The sequence below is a fragment of the Myxine glutinosa genome, chromosome 9 (assembly GCF_964187855.1).
Source record: "Myxine glutinosa chromosome 9, kmMyxGlut1.1, whole genome shotgun sequence".
NCBI lineage: Eukaryota > Metazoa > Chordata > Myxini > Myxiniformes > Myxinidae > Myxine > Myxine glutinosa.
Window position 1 is genome coordinate 26,607,339 of NC_136269.1, and position 22,311 is coordinate 26,629,649.

At 43.0% G+C, this 22,311-nt stretch overlaps 1 protein-coding gene across 1 annotated transcript in view; it reads left to right on the forward strand.

Moving 5' to 3' along the window:
- LOC137435793 (ryanodine receptor 2-like) overlaps nucleotides 1-22,311 on the forward strand; it is a 633,328-nt gene that overhangs the window by 291,677 nt on the left and 319,340 nt on the right. Inside the window, exons 59-64 of the mRNA XM_078785085.1 lie at nucleotides 1,680-1,806; nucleotides 4,259-4,374; nucleotides 4,487-4,563; nucleotides 12,478-12,599; nucleotides 18,357-18,406; nucleotides 18,856-18,916. Coding sequence (XP_078641211.1) covers nucleotides 1,680-1,806; nucleotides 4,259-4,374; nucleotides 4,487-4,563; nucleotides 12,478-12,599; nucleotides 18,357-18,406; nucleotides 18,856-18,916 — 553 coding nt within the window. The remainder of the gene's footprint in view (nucleotides 1-1,679; nucleotides 1,807-4,258; nucleotides 4,375-4,486; nucleotides 4,564-12,477; nucleotides 12,600-18,356; nucleotides 18,407-18,855; nucleotides 18,917-22,311) is intronic.

The following is a 22,311-nucleotide window of genomic DNA, read 5'->3' on the forward strand; positions in this document are numbered from 1 at the left end:
TGGCCTTTTTTGGGCACCGTGGTCCCCTTTTTGAAGCAATGTTTTATGGCCGGATGCCCTTCCTGCCGCCAACCCTGTTGGTCACCTCTTGCAACACACAGGGAATTACCAGTGAACTGGTCTTTCTCATCTGGGCAATATCTTAGGCACCTTTTGAGCTAGGAAGCTAATATTTGGACATGACAGTGACCAAGTGATGCGACTACAAAGGATATTTTTGATTTATTGACTAATCATTTAATCGATTAATTATTTATTGATTAATCAATTAATTATTTTATTTTTTATTAATGACTTATTTAATAAAATTTCTATAAGATACATCTTCGGATGAAGCACTAGTGGTTTAGTTATGCTATTAGCCAATTGATTATGAAAATATTTTATGATAATCTTTTATTGAATTTAATTACACAATTAATCAATAAATTAGTGTACACCTCTCCCTCCCAATGCAGCCTCTATGAGCTGCACTGCGGTATTGCCGGGTGCCGGAGGCGATATATTATTTAATAGGATATTTAATATTAAATATTAAATAGGGATATTTAAATAGGGTGCTGGAGGGATATTTAATTATTTGGCATGGGGGGGAGGGGGGGGGGTGTACTTTGAATGTATCTGTACTTGTTTTGAATGTGATTACTGCAAATTCCCTCCAAGCAAGAATCGCAGGAGATGGGTGTTTTGTAATCACTTCTGTCTGTCTGTCTCTGTGTGTGTGTCTGTCTGTCTCTGTGTGTGTGTCTGTCTGTCTCTGTGTGTGTGTCTGTCTGTCTGTCTGGGTCATAATTTTTTTTTTTACCATTTGAGTCTTGTCATCACATTTTCACCAAAGGTTTATTATGATAATATGGAGAAGGAAAATTGCTAATTTTGTCTAATTCAATGAATCAACTAAATCAACTAATTTTGTTGTTGTTGTTGTTGTTGTCAAAAGGTACGTCAATAGGTATGTCAAAAGGTCAGCATCACATAAAATCTTCAATTTTCATCCAATGGACCTGTAATTTAAATTTACTATTTGAATTTTTCATCAAATTTTCAACCAAGCTTTATTATGAGAATATAGCGAAGGCAAATTAATAATTTGGTCAAAAGGTCAAAGGTCAGTGTCACACAAAATCATCAATTTTCATCTGATTTACCTGAAATTTAAAGAATTTGCATATTGGGTCACTGAATTGGTTCACCAATCAAAAGCAAGAAGCTGATTGATTTTTTTTAGATCAAAAGGTTAAAGGTCAAGGTTGCGTAAAATCACCAAGTTTTACCCGATTGACCTGAATTTTAGGGAATCAGGATATCTGGTCACTGAATTGGTTCACTAATCAAAAGGTATGAGTCAATTGTTTTTTTTTTAGATCAAAAGGTCAATGGTCAAGGTTGCATAAAATCGTCAATTTTCGTTTTGTATTTCTTTTTAAACTGTTTTCGTTATTTTGAGCATACGGAGGAAGAAGAAGACCTCTTAATACAAACGGACAGGCTTTGCATTTTCAGATGCTTTCTAGTTGGACTTTAATTATATTAGCAGCGACTTTCTGCCGAATTGATTATGTACCGTAAATAAAACGTTAATGTTTGTATGTAATGTAATGACGTGATGCTAATTATTCCATCATACTGAGATTTAATTGAGAACACAAACTTGAGTGATGTTACCTTGTGTCCCTCAGAATGTGGCGGTGCTCATTCTTTGCTTGTGCCCTATGACACTTTGACAGCGAGGGAAAAATCTAAAGACAGAGAAAAATCTGAGGATCTGCTGAAATTTCTGCAAATCAATGGATATGCTGTTTCCAGGTTTGGAATATATGTATTTGTATATTTAGTTTTTTGAAATATTTTTGAGGGAATTATGCTCTTTCTGCAATTCCTTGCCTGAAGCCAGGCTCACTTATGCCAAAACAACCACAAAGACAGGATGACACTGGATGGTTTGCCTTTGCCATCCAAATGGTAGTAATTGCAGAAATTTGTATTTTGTTCAGGTTGCCAACAATAATTCACATCCTCTTCATGAATTGCACCGTGCGACTTTGTCACGCAATTTTCTCGGCTTGGAAGAACCAGTCCGGCAGTTTGTCATCACATCGGAAATCAAACCCACTATCCTGTCAGACAAAGTGCTACAATATACTTGTATGAACACCAGTTTGTGCAGGAATTCCCTGGATATTATAATTGTTTTAAGTTCAACCAACCAACTTGTTTTCATTTAGTACTAGCCGAAAGCACCCGGGGTTGCCCGGGTTGTTTTTGAATGAATTTACTACTACAATTCAGATTTTACTCGCGTCCGTAGAAGATTGACTACTATAATTCAGCTCAGCTTTTAATTGCGAAATGGGCCCAGCCCGGCCGAAGCGGCCTCGACCGGCCTCGCCACCAAGCCTATAACCTTCCCTGGGCCTGCCCCGAGATTTTTAGTTGTTTTTGAATGAATTTACTACTATAATTCAGCTTTTACTCACGGCTGTAGAAGATTGACTACTATAATGCAGCTCAGCTTTTAATTGCGTAATGCGCCAAGCCCGGCCGAGATGGCCTCGACCGGCCTCGCCACCTAGCCTATAACCTTCCCGGGGCCCGCCCCGAGATTTTTGAGTTCTTTTTGAATGAATTTACTACTATAATTCAGCTTTTACTCACGGCTGTAGAAGATTGACTACTATAATTCAGCTCAGCTTTTAATTGCGTAATGGGCCAAGCCCGGCCGAGGTGGCCTCGACCAGCCTCACCACCTAGCCTATAACCTTCCCGGGGACCGTCCCAACATTTTAAGTTATTTTTGAATGATTTTACTACTATAATTCAGCTTTTACTCATGGCTGTAGAAGATTGACTACTATAATTCAGCTCAGCTTTTAATTGCGTAATGGGCCAAGCCTGGCCGAGGTGGCCTCGACTGGCCTCGCCTCCTAGCCTATAACCTTCCCAGGGCCCGTCCCGCCATTTTTTGTTTCAGAGGTTTCCTCCTATCTTTCACCGTTCAGGAGATTAGCGCGTGCAGACAAACAAACAAACAAACAAACAAACAAACAAACAAACGAACAAACAACAACTTTCTTTTATATATATATATAGATAAGGTTTTGTAGTGTTACAACTGTTGAGTCGCAATGGCCGGCTGAGTGGATGGCCCTGAGCCAGATCATGTGTCCACTGCCAGCCAGAGCACATGGTGGGATTTCCGAGTCAACCAATTTATTACGGTAATTCAGTGCAGTGTGCCTGATCTCTAATGAATGGACAAGTGGAGCCAGCGAGGGGCATGGCGCAGTCTTGTTATAGAACGCTGGTTGCCTATAATCAATTAGTTATTTAATGGATGTGCCAAATTGCAATAATAATCACGACCACTCAAATTCACCCCAAGGCTAATTATATTTAATAGCAAGGATCACAAAGGACAGGGGGAAAAAAGAAGCAATAACAATAATGATGGAAAAAACCCTTACTCACTACCGATACCGTACCCATGAAGCCAGCGCCCAATCAGAGGATTCCTTACTTATCTAAATGAAAGGCCTTCAATCATTTAATGAGAGATAGACCAGAGAGGTGGCAAGACAAGAATTATCAGAGCTGGGTCAGCGTGACACAGCTGGAACTGATTCAAGATGGCAGCCAAGGTGCGTCTCTTTGGCAGCTGCTCAGTTTGGGAGGAGGAGGAGGCTTTCGGGTGGCAGCTCTGCAGACGACACATCCTTTCACAGGGTGCTTCTTGGGCATATTCTCATCTTCCCTTGGTGTATGCACTTTGGAAGTATCTGGCCCCCACCTTCCGCTGTGACGTATCATGCCCCTCTGCCCTCAATCACCATTTCCCCGAAGCCCAGTCTAGGCGTGAGGCAAACTCTTCCCACACCTGCACCCAGATGGTCCTGGTGCTGTGGGACCGGTCAGGATGGTGGTGGCAGCTCTTTCGGCCTAAACTGTGGTTTTATGGCCAACACAAATAATATAAAGAACATCAAAGACAGATTCCAGAGGGAAAAACATTAAATAAGGGTTCAATGGGATAGTGGTTTTTAGACGCACACATTAGGGAGGGTGGACGACATCGATCTATACATAAAGCGACACATATGTAATATCACGATTACATCACCTCAAGCTTACTCTAAGACATTTACTATGGAGATAACTAAACTATACTAAGCAATGTTACCCCCAAGAAGTTATTTCCGCAACAGTATTAATACTTTTTTTGTATTTTGGTTAATATTAGAGCTCAAATCCGTTCTTGCAGGAGCACAAAGGACATGGAGATGGATGCCTCATCGATTGAGAAACGCTTTGCCTACTCTTTGTTGCAACAATTAAACAGCTATGTGGAAAACGCACAGCAGTTTCTGCAACACCTCGGTAAGCACAGGAACAGAATCTATATGGACGACGTTACGATTGAGATCTCTATATTGATGTTTTTTGAGGATTCCTCCAACAATGGGCATATGATTTTACTCTACCTACTTAGATATCATTTCCAAGAACAAAGAAGAGAGTTCTGCGACGACATTGCCTCATGAGCTGGAAATAAGGTTTTTTGCCAAGGTGAGATTGTTTCAGGAAATGTAAGTCAGTGTTGCACCTTTCGATGTCATATTGTGTTTTCTTGTGTATCTTGTCTGATGCTAACAATTAGACTGTTAGACACGTGCATTAATGCCTCGCTCTGCCTAAGAGACACCAGAATGACAGTTTGTAACTGGGACGAGATTCCAACCCAGGCTAGGCAATTCAAAAGCTAGCATGGATACCTCTCGGCTGATATTTTCCAAGATTGAAAGACATGTTCCATTCAACTTCCACTCGGAGAGGAAGGAAAGTGTTCCATTGATAGCAACTTGTTGACTGCATACGTGGAAGAAGTCAAAAAGCCAGTTCGGCCACAAGCTAAGCAGGATGTAATTGGGCAGGAGAGATGGGTTTCCATGCACCCCTTCTGGGATTGAACGGCACTCGGTTTTTTAAAACAGTCAAGGATGTCCATTAACAGATATGACATGTTCCCAAGAAAAAACGTGGCTTGAAAGGCCCATTCGGCGGCCATCTTGGATTTTGGCAGGAGTGACAGCTAATATTTCAAAAATTACAACTTTTGAACCAGATGTCGTAGAAACATAAATGATACCACTCTTCCAGTTAATTCCGCTATGTTAAATCGTTTAGAAACATAAAATGTTAGCATTTAAAGGCCATTTTCAAAATAAAAATCGAGAAAAACCTTCAAAATCTGTCAACATTTTACGATTCTTCGTGTTGTCTTACATTTAAATGTTTTTCAAGGTCAAGAGAAATAAAGATGAAAATTGAATGAATGCTCTGAAATATCAAATTATCAAGCTATTTCAAACTATTCGTTTCACCGATATCAACTATAGAACTTTAGTCTTGATCATCATCACTGTCATTTTCACAGTCAAGATAGGTTAACAATTCCTTAAAGTCATTCACTCCATCCTCTTTATCTTCCTCCTCATCCTCGTCTTCTTCATCACCTCTGGACAGAATGTCCACAAGACCTGGAGGCAAGACTGGCCCATCCAACCAAAGAGGCTCGAGATGACCATAATCTCCTTCGGCCCATCCATGTCTGGTGACTGGTGGAATATCAAAGATTGGGATATTGGGACCACTTCCATTGGGCCACATGATAGTTCACTCTTCAGGTATGGGGATACAGAGACTTTTTGCATGGTGGGAGGCATGCCTGGTCTACCTTTGACTTGACATCCAAGGTCTCATCCTCTCCCACCATCTTCTTCAACATCGAAGCCCTGACCTCATCAATATCAGTGACTCGAGCATGTTCATACATAATTCAGGAAGAGGCCTCCAGATCAATGAGTAATCTTGCTTCTGCGTCCCAATTTTATCCCAGTTCTGCGAAGACCTTCTGGAATTTGGGGTTCTTTTCAAGCTTCTTTACAGGCCCAACTTTACCCTTGGTCTTGTGAAGGCACTGTTGCAATCTTCTCCTGTGAAACAATACAGTCCCATGAGTGAGCGAGTGTACTGCAGTCCCAGTGATTGCGCTATTTTTGTGATAATGGTCACTCGCTGGTGCTTCCAAGTTCCGGTGTCAAAGTTAGATAGTGATGTTGACTTGATGGGGATAGTATAACAGAATGAAAAATATATCACTGTCCGGGCTTCTGATGATTGCTGACTGATATCATTCTTTCACTGCATGCTGAATGTAGATGACTATCTGCTTGTCGGTCTCCTTAATGGAGCAAAGAGAGTGGATTTTGGACACTTGAAACTGACCGGCATCAGATGTGAGGAGATGGGCTATACCTTCAATAGTGTGCACAATGGAGCACCCCTCCAGCTTATTCGCTGCTTCCTCACTGCTGCAGACCTTCAGCATCATCTCAAACATCTGTGCCTCGTTCTCATCATTCTGGAGGAACGTTTTGAAATCCGGTTGTTGTCCTAGTTCTGGTGGCAGCCTATCCGGTTGTCCGGTTGTCCTAGTTCTGGTGGCAGCCAAGAGCAGCTTATCACTGGTGTCACGCTGCAACCTCTCCTGAGCCTTGATTGAGCAGGGATGATAGGAGTCTGCTGAAAATATAACATTGACCTTGTGACAGATCATATCCAGCAACTTCAAACAGATGTAATCAAATGTAGGATGAGATCTCTCATCATGTGGATGATAGCATTGCCACCATCCTCGATACACAGGACTTGGTCGACAGGGAGATGGACATTCCCCTGGACATAATGCTTCAGGTAGTGGATAATCTTTGCCTTGCCGTTCTTTGCAAGGAATCCGTCTGGGGTACCAAAGCTGTGTGGGACGGGAGTGACGCAGAACCTCATCAGCTCAGACAAACTGCAGTGTTGCTCCATGAGCTGGGATTTGATCAGCAACTGGAAGGTGAAGTCCCCCTGCTCCTTGGTACTGGATCAACTGAAATACAAAATAAAAAAAGAGTTGATTAACCAATCTATTTTGTAAAGCATTTTTCTTACACGCAGTTCATTATTCTACCCTAAGAGAAATATGTATTATATAAATGTACCTTGCTTCGTTGAGGTTCGCTTGACCTTCCTTTTGCTTGTGGCCATTGTCCAGAGCTCCATCTTGGGGATTTTGTCAAATAAGCCCTTCTCAACAGCAGGATTTTGCCTTCACTTACGAATTAAGTCCTCCTTTGTTTCCATCCGTGCCTGGTCAGCTCGGAAAACATCGATCTCTACTTCTGTGAAAGCGACAGCTCCAGATGAGATGGAGAAGAATGTTGCCTCGTCAGCAATTGTGAATAGGTTGCTGGAAGTTGTGGATGGCTGTGATTTCTCTCTGGACTGAATCCTCCATCTTCCTGATCTTGGTTGATTGGCGCTCAAGATGGATTCCTGCCTTGGGCAAGTCAAGTCTTTCCAGAGAATCTCAATGGGATTAAAATCTGGGCTTTGGCTAGGCCAATGAAGGAGTTTCACATTCTTGTTCTGAAGCCATTCCAGTGTTGCTTCGGCTTTATGCTTGGGGTCATTATCCTGTTATAACGTAAATCTTTGCTGCAGTCTAAGGTCTTTGGCACTCTGAAGTAGGTTCTCCTCAAGAATTTGCCTGTATTTGGCTCTATTCATTGTTCCCTAATTGCTTACAAGTCTTCCAGTCCCTGCTGCTGAAAAGCATCCCCATAGCATGATGCTGCCACCACCATGATATACGGTAGGGATAGTGTTATATGGGTGATGAGCTGTGCTCGGTTTCTGCCAGATGTAGTGCTTTGCATTCAGGCCAAAGAGTTAAATTTTCATCTCATCAGACACAGAATATTTTGCCTCATGCTCTCATTCTTTCACGTGCCTTTTTGCAAACTCCAGTCAATGCTGTCTTGTGCCTTTTTCTCAGAAGTGGCTTCCGTCTGGCCACTCTACCATAAAGCCTAGATTTGTGAAGTGCTGCATGGACTATTGTCCTTCCGGCAGGTTCTCCCATTTCAGCCAAGGAACTCTATAGTTCTGTCAGAGTGGTCATTGGGTTCTTTGTCACCTCCCTGACCAAGGTCCTGGTTACTCAGTTTGGTCGGACGGCCAGTTCTAGGAAAAATCTGGGCAGTTCCATATTCTTTCCACTTCGTAATGATGGAGCTCACTGTGCTTTTGGGAACTTTCAACACTCTAGAAATTGTTTTATACCCTTTCCCAGATCTATGCCTTCTCACAATTCTATCTCGGAGTTCAACTGACTCATGGTACAGTTTCTGCTCTGACATGCACTGTCCAATGTGGGATGTTATACAGAAAGGTGTGTTTCTTTCTAAATCATGCCCAATCAATTGAATTGGCCACAGGTGGACTCCAATCAAGTTGTAGAGACATCTCAAAGATGATCAAAGGAAATTGGATGCACCTGAGCTCACTTTGGGGTGTCATAGCAAAAGGGTTGAATACTAATTGACTCAAGACATTTACGATTTTCATTTTTAAATTATTTATTTAAAAATTCTAAAAAAATAATTTCCTCTTTGACATTATGGGATATGATGTGTATAACTTGTATAACTTTGACAGTGACAAAAAAAATCAAAATTTAAGCCATTTTAAATTCAAGCTGTAATGCGACAAAATGTGAGTCAAGGGGTGTGAATACTTTCTGAAGGCACTGTAGGTACCGTTACCATTTGGGTCACTAGGTTTATGTGATTTCAAATTTCGGGTTGCAAAAACGTTTTAGAAACCACTTGGCTAAGGGGTTTACATGGGGGGTGGGGAGGGGTGGGACAGGAGTGGTGTGTGGGAGGGTTGAGGTGGTTTATAGTGAAAAAACCACCATGGGGGAGTGAACAATCTTCATGGCACGTTTGAGCCCCGTGGTCAAAAGGTGTGGCCGGCAAATCAGAACAAATAAACACACACACACACACACACACACACACACACACACACACATACATACACACACACGCACGCACACACACACACACACACACACACACACACACACACACACACACACACACACACAAGGCTCAAATACATATATTGTGAATGAGAACATTTGGAAACATCTAGCTTAACTTAAACCATGAAGCCAATAATTATGTGTGAGTTTAATTGTTTTTATTCATGTAAACACAGTTTGTGCAGCCGTATAATTTAAACATTGTTTTTGGAACGCCCGAACATTGTTTGTTTTTGGAATTAACAGGATAAAATATTGCTTTGGAACGCCTATTAGTAAGGGAAACATATGAAAATCTGTTAACTAAATTGTTACCAAAAGATTTCTTCACCAATATGTTTGTAAAGGTGTGTAATAACATGTGTTAAAATGTTGAAGGTCAACTCCCGTGGGAAACTCAGAAAAAAAGCTGTTGAATTCGGGTACCGAAAAATTATTTTCGAGAATTTTTATTTTTTTAAATCGGCCCTTAAGTAACTTATGAGGGGTCAAATAAGGGTTTTTCATGATTCTGAGTTGATTGTTAACATTTATATTTCACCACAGACACTCCTTTGTGGAAAAATAATTTCTAAATATATCTCATTTTCTACTTTGCAGGACATGGAGTCTAGCAATATGGATGAAGACGTTACTCCACCTGTGCTCAATTGCTTCATCTGTGCACGCTCGGATACACCAGTTGAAAGGCTCATACAGGCAACTCCAAAGGGATACTCAACTTTATTGAAACAAGCAGAAACTGTCGAAAATGTTACTGTTGTGGAACGTATGAAGGAGGCTCAAAAGGAAGGAAAACTGAGGTACCACCAGAAGTGTAAAAATGATCTGTACAACAACTTTGTTGCAACCATCAAGAAGTCAGCTCAAGCATCAAAGGCAGAGAAAGAGTCATCAAAGTTGAAGAGAAGACGCACTACTTGTGAGTTCAGTTCATCAACTGGCTGCAGTTCTAGAAGATCACAGTCAGTTGACCTCCTGTATAAGGATGTATGCATTCTTTGCAACCAACCAGCCCAGCTCTACAAAAATAATCCAGCACAAGCTAGAAAGAAATACAGAGTGCCAGATAATTTGACTGCAGATACACTGAAGGCAAGCTTGCTGAAGACAGCACGGAGTCGCGGGGATGACTGGGGCACTAAAGTCACTGGACGCCTGGAAGGGATCAACGACTTGGTAGCAGAAGAAACACTGTACCATTTGCGATGCAAACTTATGTTTGCGAGAGGTGACAGTTTGTCCAAGACTGATGAGGAAGGAAAAAGGAAGAGAGGACAGAGGAGTATTGATGAGGAGCGAGAGGCAGTTTTTATTGAATTCTGCGAATGGTTAGACTCAGAATTAGAGCATGGGGTAATGAACATGGACCAAGTCCATGAAAAGCTGCAGGAGTTTGATCAGTCACCAGAGAAGAGCCTTTCTTATTCAAAGCATTGGCTAAAGATAAAACTTCTAGAGAAATACGAAGACACCTTGTATTTCACAACACAGGAAAGAAGGGCAGATGTACTCTGTCTCAAAGATGGCACCGACAATATTCTGCGAGAGCATCATGCTAATCTTGACCATGGAGATGAGAAGACTCAGATCATAAAGACGGCACTCAAGTTCATATCCAATGATATTGCCTTGATTGATTTCGGTCCAAAGTCATACCCCACCACACACAGTATGACTGACATCGATAGTCAGCTGACACTTGTTCCTGCAAGCCTTCAGATGTTCTTGAGACCGATTGTCAAGACAGACGAAAGAGTTGCCGTTTGGGGGCAGAATTTTATTAAGGCCTGTCGACCTCGGTCTGGAGTATTGCCACACCAAATGGGGCTTGCCATACAACTTGATCATAGATTTGGGTCAAAATGGATGCTCAACAAGTTCCACCGGCTGGGATACACGGAGTCTTACACGGAGACACAAAACTACAAATACTGCTTCCTTAATAGTAGGAGTGGAGATGATGTTCCAGATACTTCTGGCACTCTTGACACCATTGTGGAGGAAACCGATGAACAGATCAATGATGAGGTTGCGGTTGATGCTGCGCTTGAGGATCAAGCAGGATGACAGCCAAAGTGCCAGCCAGTGAAAGTGAATTGTCAAGTAATGATCAGGTGGTCTTTATGGAGGTTGGGGAAACAAACAATGCAGTCACTCAGTTTGTTGGAGACAATATAGATTTAAACATTGTCTCTATTCACGGAAACACTCCCTTTCACTCAATGGGTTGGATCGAAGTCACCTCTCCGGCACCACCTTTGCCAGATCCACAGACAACAGCAGCTTTCCCCCGGGTGAAGTTGAAGGCACTCGACAAAGCTAAGATCCTGAGAGGAACTGAAGTAAAGATTATTCCATTTACGAACAGGAAACAGATAGGAACGAACGCGATCATGTTTCTCCCCCTCGCTGAGCTTTCCTCCTCCCTGGCTCATGATCAGCCACTCCTCACTCCAGGTGACACACTCTGGGCAGCGGGGTGGGTGATCAAAGCCAACGATCCTGAGTTCCCACACTCCAACTGGAATGGCTGGATGAAGAGAATCCATGCTAATGATGCAAAGCAGAGCACACAGATCGAGTTCCTCCCAGTTATTGAAGGAGACCCTAATGACCTCAACACCAATAACTCTCGAGTATTATATATGTATGTGAAATAAAAGCTACTTTGTGTGTAAATGTAAAAGTGAAAATATAAATGTTAACAATCAACTCAGAATCATGAAAAACCCTTATTTGACCCCTCATAAGTTACTTAAGGGCCGATTTAAAAAAAATAAAAATTCTCGAAAATAATTTTTCGGTACCCGAATTCAACAGCTTTTTTTCTGGGTTTCCCACGGGAGTTGAACTTCAACATTTTAACACATGTTATTACACACCTTTACAAACATATTGGTGAAGAAATTTTTTGGTAACAATTTAGTTAACAGATTTGTGAAATATCTCATAAAATGCCCTTACTATATGAGTACCGTGCCTGCTAATGTGGGATTGTCAGTCTCATGATATTATGAATAATTGCATTATATCGTTAAAAGTTTATAATCGAAAAAGCTGCACTTACAAGTTGGTCGAGCCGACGTTTCGGCGAGAATCCACTCATTTTGGTCACGGCAGGTGTTGAAGTGAAGACGAAGCTTGGAAATCACCATGTGACCTCAACCATTGGTCGGGTGAATTGGTCTGTTGACCAATCCGGGCGTCCCGTGATGATTGCAGACGTCGCGGGAGAGATGTTATAGCCTTACCCCACGTCGTCTGCAATCGTCACGGACGCCCGGATTGGTCAACAGACCAATTCACCGACCAACGGTTGAAGTCATGGGGCAGTTTTCAAGCTTCTTCTTCACTTCAACATCTGCCGTGACCAAAATGAGTGGGTTCTCGCCGAAACGTCGGCTCTAGCGACTTGTAAGTCCAGCTTTTTCGATTATAAACTTTTACTGATTTAAAGTCGACTGTATGAATCATAACAACCTGCATCGATTTAATAGCATTATTTGGTGCTTCGACATGCTTGGTTTCTATTTTATGTCCAGGTTGTCCTTCCACTCATTGAACAGTATTTCCGCAACCATCAACATTACTTTTTGGCAACTCCCACGAGCCTGCTGAGTGGGGGGCGACTTGCCTCTAATAAGGAGAAAGAGATGGTCACCAGGTGAGGCTATTATTTGTTTTACATGTTAAAGTCTAAACTTGTGGAAGAGGAAAACTTGAAAATGAATTGCTAAATGTGTGCGTGTGTGTATGTGTGTGTGTGTTTATGTGTGTATGTATGTGTGTATGTATGTATGTATTTGTGTGTATATGTATGTATGTGTATGTATGTATTTGTGTGTGTTTATGTGTGTATGTGTATGTATGTATGTATGTATGTATGTGTATGTATGTGTGTGTATTTGTGTTTATGTATGTGTTTATGTGTGTGTGTATGTATGTATGTGTGTGTGTATGTATGTGTATGTATGTGTGTGTATTTGTGTTTATGTATGTGTTTATGTGTGTGTATGTATGTGTGTGTGTATGTATGTGTATGTATGTGTATGTATGTGTGTATTTATGTTTATGTGTGTGTTTATGTGTGTGTGTGTATGTATGTGTGTTTGTGTGTATGTGTGTTTGTGTGTGTATGTATGTATGTATGTATGTATATATATATATATATGTATGTGTGTGTGTTTGTGCATGTGTGTGTGTGTGTGTGTGTGTGTGTGTGTGTGTGTGTGTGTGTGTGTGTGTGTGTTCGTTCGTTCGTTCATGCATTGATGGGTTGACTGACTGCCTGGACGCAACTAAGGTTGTGGATCTACTGATTTACCATCTATTGATGTGGATCCATGATCGAGGTTGTGGATCCGCCGTTTGGAGAGGTCCTGGGCTGAAAGGATCGAAACCTCGAGGAGGAACGGTGCCCAGCTGATGATCCATGCAGTCGGGAAACTAGTCAGTTGCTTACAGGTTAAGGTTCTTGCTTTAGGTGGAGAAACTATGTTTGAGGTTTACAATTTAAATATAGTTGAATATCGGATGTTGTGAAATTAGCATCATTTACAACAATCCTTTAAATTATTCATATTTAAGTTTCGGAACAACCGATACTGTACAATTAAGTGTGTGTGTGTGTGTGTGTGTGTGTGTGTGTGTGTGTGTGTGTGTGTGTGTGTGTGTGTGTGTGTGTGTGTGTGTGTGTGTGTGTGTGTGTGTGTGTGTGTGTGTGTGTGTCTGTGTGAATAAAAGAGAGATAGAATTGTGAGGAACAGAAATGACAAAACGAGATGTGTGTGTGTGCGTGTGTCCACGTGTGAGACCGCGCGCGTGCTTGTCCAACAGAGTTGTGCAGGGAAGGTGCACTTGATTTTGACCCATTTTTTTCTGGATTTGACCCCCACTATATAGTGTCAGATTGGTGTTTCGCAAGCAGGGCTTTGCATCACAAAGGGCACTGTCCATCAGATAGACGTTAATCCAGATGTCCTGTGTATTTGCAAAACCTGGTGGATGTTGGAATCCCCTCAAGGAATAAATGAGTTATCGCCTGCACCCTGGTCTGGGAGGACTTTTATTTCTAAGATTTGAAATTTTAGCCTTGCGGGCCCAATGAGGTCTAAAGACACATGAAGGCCCGCTTGGAGCTTGCAAAAAAGCACCTGAAGGACTCTCAGACTGTGAGAAACAAGATTCTGTGGGCTTTCATGTGTCTTTCACTGAGGAGAGGCTTCCGTCTGGCCATTCTGCCATAAATCCCAGATCGGTGGAGTGTTGCAGTGATTGTTGTGCTTCTGGAAGTTTCTCCCATCTCCACACAGGATCTCTGGAGCTCAGCCAGAGTGACCATCGGGTTCTTGGTCACCTCTCTTACCAAGGCCCTTCTCCCCCGAATGCTCAGTTTGGCCAGGTGGCCAGGTCTGGGAAGAGTCCTAGTTGTTCCAAACTTCTTCCATTTAAGAATTATGGAGGCCACTGTGCTCTTGGGAACCTTTAATGCAGCAGAAATGTTTTTGTAGGCTTCCCCAGATCTGTGCCTCGACACATTCCTGTCTCTGAGCTCTGCAGGCAGTTCCTTCGACCTCATGGCTTGGTTTTTGCTCTGATGTGCATTGTCAGCTGTGAGACCTTATATAGACAGGTGTGTGCCTTTCCAAATCATGTCCAATCAATTCTATTTACCACAGGTGGACTCCAATCAAGGTGTAGAAACAGCTCAAAGATGACCAAGAGAAATGGGAGGCACCTGAGCTAAATTTCAAGTGTCATAGTAAAGGGTCTGAATACTTATGTCAATGTGATATTTCAGTTTTTTTTAAAAATAAATTTGCAAAACTTTCTAAAATCCTGTTTTCTCTTTGTCATTATGGGGTATTGAGTGCGGATTGATGAGGGAAAAAATGAATTTAAACGATTTCAGCATAAGGCTGCAACATAACAAAATGTGAAAAAAGTGAAGGGGTCTGAATACTTTCTGAATGCACTGTATATATAAAGCTCTTATTAACCACTGACTGATATTAATGTTCGGTACCTGCCGGATGTTGTAGAAAGCTGAAATTTGGCGTGCCGACGGACAACGAAGCCGGTACTCCGGGGAAATTCACAAACCATCGGAAAGCATGTGTCGATTAAAATTTATGTAAATTTAAATTGATGTAAATTTAAATTTAGACTTTTTTTTTTTTTTTTTTTTTTTGTATACAAGATCGAGGCTCGTGAAAGAGCTAACATTAATCACACAAAAAGACAAACCGACACACAAAACACAAAAAACAAGGGGAGCGGCAGACAAGATGGGGAGAGAGGGGGAAGGACACAAAAGAGAGGGGGAAGAGGGGGAAGGACACAAACACAACATTTGAGAGCAGTGACATCGGGAGGACTTGGGGGGAGGTGGGAGAGGATTAAAACATATGAACACTGCAAGGACTCTGGGGTGAATTACCGGGGGTAGAAAAGATCAAGGTTTTCGATGGGGGACGATAAGAGATGGTGGTGAACAGCTGTTTTAAAGACCTGGAGGGAGGAGTGGGATTGAAGGGAGTGGGGGAGTTTGTTCCAGAGGCGGGAGAAAAGGGGAATGAAAGAGTGAAGGTGAGCAGAGAGCCTAGACTTTGGCAGTTTAACCATAAGAGGGTTGCAGGCAGATCTTGTGCGACCTGAAGGAATATTGGGGGGACAGAGCACAGAGAGAGCTGGGGGAGCAAGGCCGGAGAGGAGTCGGTAGAAGACAGAAAGACCACCAACCTGCCTGCGGTGAGTGAGTGAAAGGCCCTCGGCGTTGACTACATCGCAGGAGATTCCAATGATTCTGAAAGCTTTGGCCTCAACAGCGTGAAGCCGAGCAAGGTGTGAGGCAGGAGCACCAGCCCAGAGGGGGGAACAGTATTCCATTGAGCTGCAGATGAAAGCCTTGTATGTGGTGAGGAGCTCAGGTGTGCCAAGGAAGGACTTTGCACGACGGAGGATGCCCAGTCGGCGACTGGCTTTGGAGGCCAGCTTGGAAATGTGGTTTTCCCAAGAAAGATCATGGCAGATAGTGAGACCCAAAAGCTTGAGCGACAGAACTTCTTGGAGAGGATTGTTGAGAAAGTAGATGGGAGGGTTGTCCAGTCGGTCCTTTCGGAGAGACATTGTAAGAGTGTGAGATTTGTCAGGATTGAAAGACATGTTCCACTTGTTTGACCAGTCTGTGATTTTGTCCAGGTCTGCAGAGAGTGAGGAGGCTGCAGACTGCCGATCTGAGGGATGAGGAATGGAGCGACAGAGAGTAGAGTCGTCAGCAAAGAGATAGAGAGGATTTTCAAGAGAGTCAGAGAGATCATTGATGAAGACCAGAAAAAGCACAGGGCCCAGAACACTACCTTGGGGAACTCCAGCCTGAACAGGAAGAGGAGATGAGAGAAACCCATTCAGGGCCACACGTTGACTACGACCAGAGAGGAAGTCCGCCAGCCATGCATGGAGATTTCCATGGATACCAAAGGAGGAGAGTTTGGAGAGCAGAGCAGGGTGCCAGACCGTATCGAAGGCACGTGAAATGTCAAGGGAGACAGCTCTAATTTCCTGTTTGGCGTTGAGGACCTCCATCCATTGTTGAGAAAGCAGAAGCAGCATGTCCAGAGTAGAGTGACCAGGTCTGAAACCAAATTGATGATCAGAGATCAAGCCATTGGAGAAGAGGAAAGATTTAATATCTGAAGCAATGATGGATTCCATGACTTTGCTGATAATTGGGAGAAGGCTGATTGGTCTGTAGTTGCTGGGATCTGTTTTTGCACCTTTTTTGTGCAAAGCGGTGATGTTGGCTGATTTCCAAGCAGATGGCAGATGACCTTGAGCAAAAGAGAGGGTGAAGAGAACAGAAAGAGGGAGTGAAAGAGCAGAAGAACATGATTTTAGGACCCGTGGGCTGATGCCGTCAGGACCAGTTGCAGAATCAGAGTCGAGGGTTGACAGAAACTTTTCCACCTTGTCAGGAGGAAAGGACACAGAGTCCAGGAGCAGCTGGGTACGACTGGGTACGGTGGGTACAGAGAGGGATGGGTTTGGGACACAAGATTTAGAGGCAAACACAGAGTTGAGGCATTCAGCTTTTTCACGTGCGGAGTCAGCCGTTAAGCCGTTTGAGGTGAGGGAGGGGATGGAGGGGGAACAAACACCAGAAACAGATTTGACCAGACGCCACCAGGATTTGGAAGAGGGAGACAGATAAGAGAGTTCGGTCTTGAGAATGGTGAGATATTGTTTCCTGGCTCTCCTGAGGGTGGACACACACTTGTTTCGGGCTTTGTGAAAGGAAATGAGATTTCCTTCCGTTGGATTTGCTTTCCAGGAGACGAAAGCAAGTTGTTTCAGGGCAACAGCCTCACCACAAGATTCCGTGTACCATGGACGGGAGGAAGGGTATGACAACTGAAGACGAGATGGGATAAATCTGTGCATGAGAGAGAGCAATTTACTTTGAAAGAATTCCCAGGATGAGTTGATTTCAGAGGCGGTAGAGATGGGAGACCAGTCCAGATGATTGATGGCTGCTTGAAGACCGTGCCAGTTGGCCTGAGTGAAATGCCAGACTCGTCGACGCTGAGGAGGCTCTCTGAGAATGGTCAGAGAGATGTCCACTTTGACAAGCACATGATCAGATGAGCCAATTGGAGCAGAAGAAGAGCAGCAGACATTTTCAGGGAAGTTTGTCATAACCAAATCCAGAAGAGAAGATGCTCCGTTGACTGAGATCCGGGTCGGGAAATTGACAGATTGTGTCAGTCCCAGTGAGTCGCAGAAGTCCTTTGCTGAAGAGCCATGGCTGGTGAGAGAGGTACCCACACCCAGCCAACTGGCATGGTGACAATTGAAATCACCACATATGAGGATCACCACATATCACCACATATCACTTTATAATGAAGTAGTGCACATCCATGACTTGGTGGTGTAGTAAGCAACACATACAGTTTCAACAAATTGTAACAAGAGCCATTGTGACCCTGATGATGTCGAGATGCGGATATGAAGATGTATATGTGGAGATATTTTTTTAGAGATATAGATAAATGTATAGATGCAGAAAGATTTAGAGATATATAGCAGATTGATTTTTGGATATATAAAGATGTAGAGATATTGGAGAGCGATATCGTAATTATTGATAAGTATTTGAGGTTAATTAATTCCTTTGGGCAAACAAAACAATTGAGACGTACCCAAGGAATACCCAAATCCCTAATAGTGCTCCGGAAGTGGTCTTGCATTCAAAGTTTAATAAACATGATGACATCGTTTTGTTCAATCGGTTGAGTGATCTTGTTGCCATCTTGTTATTTTTCCTTTTCATTCATTTTTGTTCTTCTTATTCTAATCCTCTCAATCCTTTTACCTTCTTTTGCTGTCGTTTCTTCTTCTGTGCTTTCTTTCCAACCTGCAGCCTTTTCTGCAAACTCGGAGTTCTTGTAAGGCGTAGGATTTCACTCTTTGGTAAGATCTCACGGATCAGTATCTGAGTTTGCTGTGGCAGAATGCTGGGCCGATGCATTTATGGCACAGCAAAAATCAATATCCTCCTCTAAACTTTGACCTGAAATCAATGTAGATTGACAATGATATAATCCAGGTGGTGTAAGTGCAGGTCTAATTAGGATTGCATTGCTTGGATATGATTCTGCATGCAATAATGCAGCTGCATGGATGGGTTCACTGATTCCTTGGCTTTTTGCATGACGTTTGACAGCAATAATTGCTCTCCTTAGAAACATCTCAATCATTAATATATTCCCATTATTTAACTCATCCAAGCCATCCAATGAATCTTTGCATGTCTGTGAAAAGCTTTATTACCTGTTTTGTTCAGATAAAGCTAAACTTTTTGATCGATATCACGTTCTGATTGAAAAACGCAACCTCAATAATTTTCTCTTCTCTCACAGGTAATGATGCTTCTTCTATTGTCAACTGCTTACACATCTTGGCTCGCACTCTGGATGCAAGGTAAATCTTTTATATCTTGCGTTACTCTCCATCAGTTACCCTTCTGCATACTCTCAAATACCCACATGACTCGTATGCCAAAGTACGAAGAAAGATCAATGCGTTGCTATAAAGTGAGAATAGTTTAAAAGTTATCATAAACGGTCCCAACATCGCTCCTCCCCCTCTGCATCTGCCCCGCCCACTCCTGGCTTACCCCACCCCCTCTCCGAGATCCACCACTGCCTTTCCACATCCTGCACCTTGCCAACAGCGCCTGCTCTGGCTCTCACTGTGTACACCTCAAACATCTGAGGCCTCCGCTCCAACCTGACGGATCTCTCAATCCAGGCCACTACTGATAAACTGGACATCATCTGTTTAACAGAATCATTTCTCCACAGAACATCCCTGACTCCTGATTGTATCTCCCTGGCTATTGTCTCCACTGGCTTGATAGGCCTGAACCCAGTCCTGGTGGTGGAGTTGCACTTTACATCAATAACTTGTTCTTTATCCCTACGCATGTGAATGAGTACTCCTTGATGAAAGGTTTTTGCTTGGGAAATATAAAGTTATATCTCATTCTCTGAAGCTCAAGATCAAGCGATCAAGCGAGCTGGATGCTCGCTCAGACAGGATCAAGGCTACACTTTTGTGTACGAGTGAGCTGTGGATAATGTCTTTTCTGTCCAACAGCCTTCAGAATATATGGAACTAAAAACATAGGTCTTCATAGCAGCTGTTCACCACCACCTCAGATCATCATCCCCCATCAAAACTCAAGATGTTTTCGACCCCCATTAACCTCATACCCCAAACCCACCTCTTTTCAACTTCCCAGTTAACCCCCCCCCCCCCCCCCCCCACCACCTCCCTCTCACTCCCTGAGAGTCTGCTTCTATTTCCATCTTGTCCACCCCGTTTGTCCTCCCCTATGCCTCATTCTTCTCCACGTTCCTTATTTATCCAAGTCTCCCTCTGTTTTGTTTTGTCCCTCAACACTACTGTTGGTTATGTTCAATCCTTTTATTATGTTCCATCCTGATCCGTTCTGTGTTTTCACTCTTCCTTGAGCCTTGACTTTGCATTGAAACAAGACCAAAAGTCTAACAGCGGCGTAGCCGGGCTTGTAAAATATTATAAACTACAAACACACATGATTAGCTTTTTAAACAGTCGCTAATGCTGTTAATAACATTAAACAAAGAAATTTGGAGGAATCCAGACATCCGTGAGGTAAGTTTTACTTACAGAACTGAGGGAAGATCTACTGTAATCTATATACCTCACAATGGTTGGGTTAATAACATGCTGTCAAAAAACTGAGGGGACCTCCTTACTTCCACGGTTGTTAGTCCGTACACCGCTTATCATGGAATCATGAACCATACATTGCTTCAATCGATTAACTTTGTATTCACGACATTGGGATTAAAGTGTTGTGGTTATATTTACTATATTATTATTACTATTCCAAAAACGATACAACTGAAACGATACACTACTGTATTAACAAACCTGGGTTTAATTTGTCCGAAGCGGTCCGAAGGGTAGGCATAGAGCCTAAGGCCTATACATACCGTTTTGTTGGAAGAGCCGTGACGTAACTCCGGTGCTTTCGATATTTGATGGTCATTTTAACAATCAGTTTGTTTGTGTTTCATACTGAATAACCACCTTTTAGAGGCTATTTTTCCCCACAGAGCAGGGGTTGGCCTTTTTCGGGCACCGTGGTCCCCTTTTTGAAGCAATGTTTTATGGCCGGATGCCCTTCCTGCCACCAACCTTGTTGGTCGCCTCTTTCGACACACAGGGAATTACCAGTGAACTGGTACTCAATTTGCCGACCTCGGAAGGATGGTAGGCTGAGTCAACCCCCCTGGCGTTAATTCAGCGATCGACCGGGATTCGAACCCAGGATCCTAGGATCCCAAGCCGGCACCCTAACTGCTAAGCCAACACCATACTGAATGAAAAATGTAAAGGTAGAGCATGGCGATTGTGATATATGACAGGTTCGACGAAATGTTCAGCCTGAACGACATTGGAATCAAAATGGCGGAGTGTGGAGAGTCAGCCGCCGTACCGCCATAATGACATCAGACGTAATCACATCACTCTGTCATGTGACCATATGCTTAGCTCTGATTGGTATACGTTTGAGCGGACATATATACATACAGTCACGTGAAAAGGTAAGTACACCTCATGTAAAGTTTTGACTTTTTCAACATATTTCAACATACAGCTATTTGATCTTCATTTCAACAATATTGATAGATAAAGGTGATATTGTAGCGGCTACCGCTGGGTTTACACAATCGCCTTGCACCTACCAAGGACGCAGAGCGATCACCATGCAGGGCTCGTCAGGACGCCCGGGCAGGCCCGCTCTCGACTTGCCAGGCCGCGTCCGGGATGCCCGGCCACGCCCCCTCTCGCCTTTCCCGGGCAAATGCTCCGGGATAATGTGTATATATATTGCTGCCCGATAAACGGGCTTTTCAGAGTACCCGAGTTGTTTTGTTTCAATAAAGAAACTCGGACGAATTCCAGCTTTTTGTCGCGTCCATTCTTCCGATTACGTGGGAGCACAGCTCCTACAATATAATATAACAAATATCATGAAACATTTCCATTTTGTAGTCCATTGTATAAATTAAATAAACATAATTGCAAATTTCGCATGTGGAAAAAGTAAGTACACCCTTGGCTCTAATAGGTGGTATTGCCCCCTTTGGCAGAAAAACCTCAAGTAGGCGTTTCTTATAACTGTCTACCAGTCTCTGACATCGACTGGGAGAAATTTTTTTCCCACTCCTCCATGCAGAATTCTTTCAGCTGTGCGATGTTTGAGTGGTTTCTTGCATGCACAGCTCGTTTCAAATCCCCCCACAACATCTCGATGGGATTTAGATCCAGGCTTTGACTTGGCCATTCCAGAACTCTCCATTTCTTTCTTTTCAGCCATTCCTTGGTGGATTTACTGGTATGTTTAGGGTCATTGTCATGTTGCAAGGTCCACCTTCGGTTGAGCTTCAACTTTCCGACAGATGGCATCACATTATCCTCAAGCACCCTCTGGTACAATGAAGAATTCATAGTGGATTCGATGATGGTGAGCTGCCCATGCCCTGATGCAGCAAACCTGCCCCAAACCATAATATTTCCACCACCATGCTTTACAGTTGGTATCAGGTTCTTGTGGTCAAATGCTGTCTTTGGATTTCGCCAAACATGTCTTCTGGTACTGTGGCCAAATAGCTCTGCCTTTGACTCATCTGTCCAGAGCACATTGTTCCAGAAGTGCTGATCTTTGCCTCGGTGTTCATTGGCAAACTTTAGTCTTGCCCTGATGTTCTTTCTGGACAGCAAAGGTTTCCTCCTGGCACACCTCCCATGTAGATCAAATT